The sequence below is a fragment of the Brachionichthys hirsutus genome, chromosome 8 (genome assembly GCF_040956055.1).
Source record: "Brachionichthys hirsutus isolate HB-005 chromosome 8, CSIRO-AGI_Bhir_v1, whole genome shotgun sequence".
NCBI lineage: Eukaryota > Metazoa > Chordata > Actinopteri > Lophiiformes > Brachionichthyidae > Brachionichthys > Brachionichthys hirsutus.
Window position 1 is genome coordinate 8,765,250 of NC_090904.1, and position 2,716 is coordinate 8,767,965.

At 47.4% G+C, this 2,716-nt stretch overlaps 1 protein-coding gene across 1 annotated transcript; it reads left to right on the top strand.

Moving 5' to 3' along the window:
• The first annotated feature begins 208 nt into the window (after positions 1-208).
• On the top strand, positions 209-2,473 carry LOC137898911 (membrane-spanning 4-domains subfamily A member 4A-like). Its single transcript, XM_068742964.1, has 6 exons — positions 209-352; positions 866-976; positions 1,246-1,302; positions 1,447-1,584; positions 1,876-1,989; positions 2,166-2,473. Exons 1-6 carry the CDS (start codon positions 218-220, stop codon positions 2,256-2,258), a joined length of 648 nt encoding a protein of 215 aa, XP_068599065.1. The 5' UTR covers positions 209-217; the 3' UTR covers positions 2,259-2,473.
• Positions 2,474-2,716: the final 243 nt, after the last annotated feature.

The following is a 2,716-nucleotide window of genomic DNA, read 5'->3' on the forward strand; positions in this document are numbered from 1 at the left end:
TGGGATTCGTTTTGGTCATACAGCATGTTAGCGTGCTGTTTATGATCCGAAGGAAGCAATGTTCGCCGTCGTGCCCCCCCTCCCCGGTTCAAGGATCAGGCCGGTAATTGGGCTCCATCAACGTTTATGTTCTCTGGTCAATCATTAAGCGCTGAGCTTTAGTTGGGTGAGCGTGACGCGGCGGCGGCTCAGAGCAGCAGACACTCTCTGTAGCATCATGTCCATGTCCACTTCAGCAGGACAGGTGGTGGTGGTCACCCATGTGCACCACCAGCTTCAGGAAGGGGGGCACCAGCACCAGCCGCCTCTGGGCACCGCCAAGTTTGGCTTGGGCCAGCCGCTGGTATTGGGGGTAAGTTGATCCGTCGGCTGGCGGCTCGGGGCAATGAAGGAATGTAAAAATAAAAGCCTCCATTTGGCGTGTTGGATTTTATTTTACTCTGACAGGTGATTTTAACGTTAGCGATTCCCCGGTCGTAAACGCCGACGGGTGATTAACGTGGTTTAACGACGTGATCTAGATTCCGATGATTAAAATGATCCAACGTTAAAGCAGGAATCCACGTCAAGCGGCGGTTTAAACACCCGGAACCAGAGTGGTGCCTTGAGTCGTTTGAACCGCTTCAGAATAAAGACGAAGAAAAAAATTGAAATCATTATAAAATAAAAAATAAAGACTAATAAAATACATCAAATGTTTGAACGCGGCAATAAAATGAAGTTTAACGTGAAGGTTGGACGCAAAGTCTCACATCAACCGATGATGTCATGATAAAATCTCACCCTTCATGCTGAAATCAGCATTTTCAATTTTATCATTATATATAATCTTTTTTTACGATCGATCTTCTGTCTGTGTCTCCAGACCATTCAGATCCTGATCGGATTGATCCAGCTCCTGTTTGGGATCTTCATGGCCATCAATGCAGATTCATTGGGGGTCTACAGTGGAATCTTTGCCTGGGGGACTCTGATCGTGAGTTCAGCTTCTGCTCTGTCTCCATCTGCGGTTTTAAACTGTCGTTGAACTTAAATGACCGAATTTAAAATGAGGAACAACAGACAAGCGTCCACTTCAAAATGGGAACTTTTCCTTTTGGTGAGTTAAACAAAGGGCGCACCATTAGCCGTTCCCAGCCCGGGAACAACTTAAAACTAGCGTGCCGATGCCTGACCCCGGACCACGGGTCCGGTCCAGCGGTACCGACCTTCCAGAAGCTGATGAACAGGGCTTCTCTCTTGCAGTACATCATCGCTGGGTCTCTGACGGTGTCTGCTGGCAAATCCTTCAACCGCTGTCTGGTGAGGAACCGGGGAGGATCCTGTCCTCTGCTAGCTCTGAGGTGGAGGTGGTCTACGCCTCAGCCAGTCACAGACTCTGTATCATCTCAGCCTATTGGCGGACGCCAGGATTGGTCCAGACGTCTCACCTGTGGTCTCTCCTAGGTGAACGGTTCTCTGGGGGTCAGTGTCGCGGCAGCCACCATTTCAATCCCTGGCATCATCATCTATTCGATGGATGTGGCGGGAATGATGTTATCATGCTGGTATCTGGATGAAAACTACACCTGCCATATGTACAAAGTAAGTTACTTACAGACCTATAAAGAGGGCTCCATCTTCTTCGGATGCTCGGGAGAATCTGGATCGATACGCTTGAGGTGAAAAAATGAACGACTGCTTTAGAGTTTGGATTCATCTCGGCTCACACAGTGTAACATCCGGGGCGCTAGTCCCGTGTTTGCTACTGTTCAACGCGTCATCATCGTAATGACATCCTACTGGGTCATTACCATGCTAATTTAGCACGATGTCATGCCATCACAAATCGTCGTCTTCCTTCCGCGAGCTAACCCGTCTGCTTCTTTCTTCCAGATGCGGATGCGGGGCTTTGCCATCGTGATCACTGTTTTGCAGATTTTAATGTTGGCTGTGTCGGTCACCATTGCAGGATATGCCTGCAATGCCACCTGCAAGTGCAACACGGAGGTGAGTGGGCGTGGCCGGCGAGATGACATAATCATCAATGTGTGAGATCATAGTTACACAGAACTGGGTAACTTTAAATTACGCTCAATTCATAGCAGCCTTAATTGACCTTTCGGTGACACGCCCAGTCCGATATGTCCGATATGATATCATGTCATTGTTCTTCTCTTTTACAGACAGTGAGGTACATGAAGGACCCACCAGAATACCCCCAGCATCTTCCAGACTACGAGAGTGCCGTAGTTGACCACCCTGTTCTGACTCCCTGACAACGTCACCACCAAACACTTCATGCCCTCATTAATCACAAAAACGGGAGTGTTTTCTGAATCGCTGCTAATTAGCCACAGACACTGCTAGCTAGAAATAGTGATTGATCCTTCCTTTTCTTGGTGGTTATTTCTACGTGATTGTCTCTGTCGGTTTGTAATTGGATGTTTATTTTTTTTTAATCATGCCTGCTCATCTGTTCATTAAACTGTTTCGTGCATCTAGTTTTTTTTGACATGTTCATGACATGTTCTTTTGAAGCAAAGTATGAGAAAGCAGTTGGACCGGATGACATAGCTGGGGAGGTATGGAAGTGTTTAGGAGAGGTGGCTGTAGAGTTTTAAACGGGGTTGTTTAATACAATCCTAGAGGGGAAGAAGATGCCTCAGGAATGGAGGAGAAATGTTCTGGTGCCCATTTTGAAGAAGGAGGGAGACACACAGAGTTGTGGAAACTA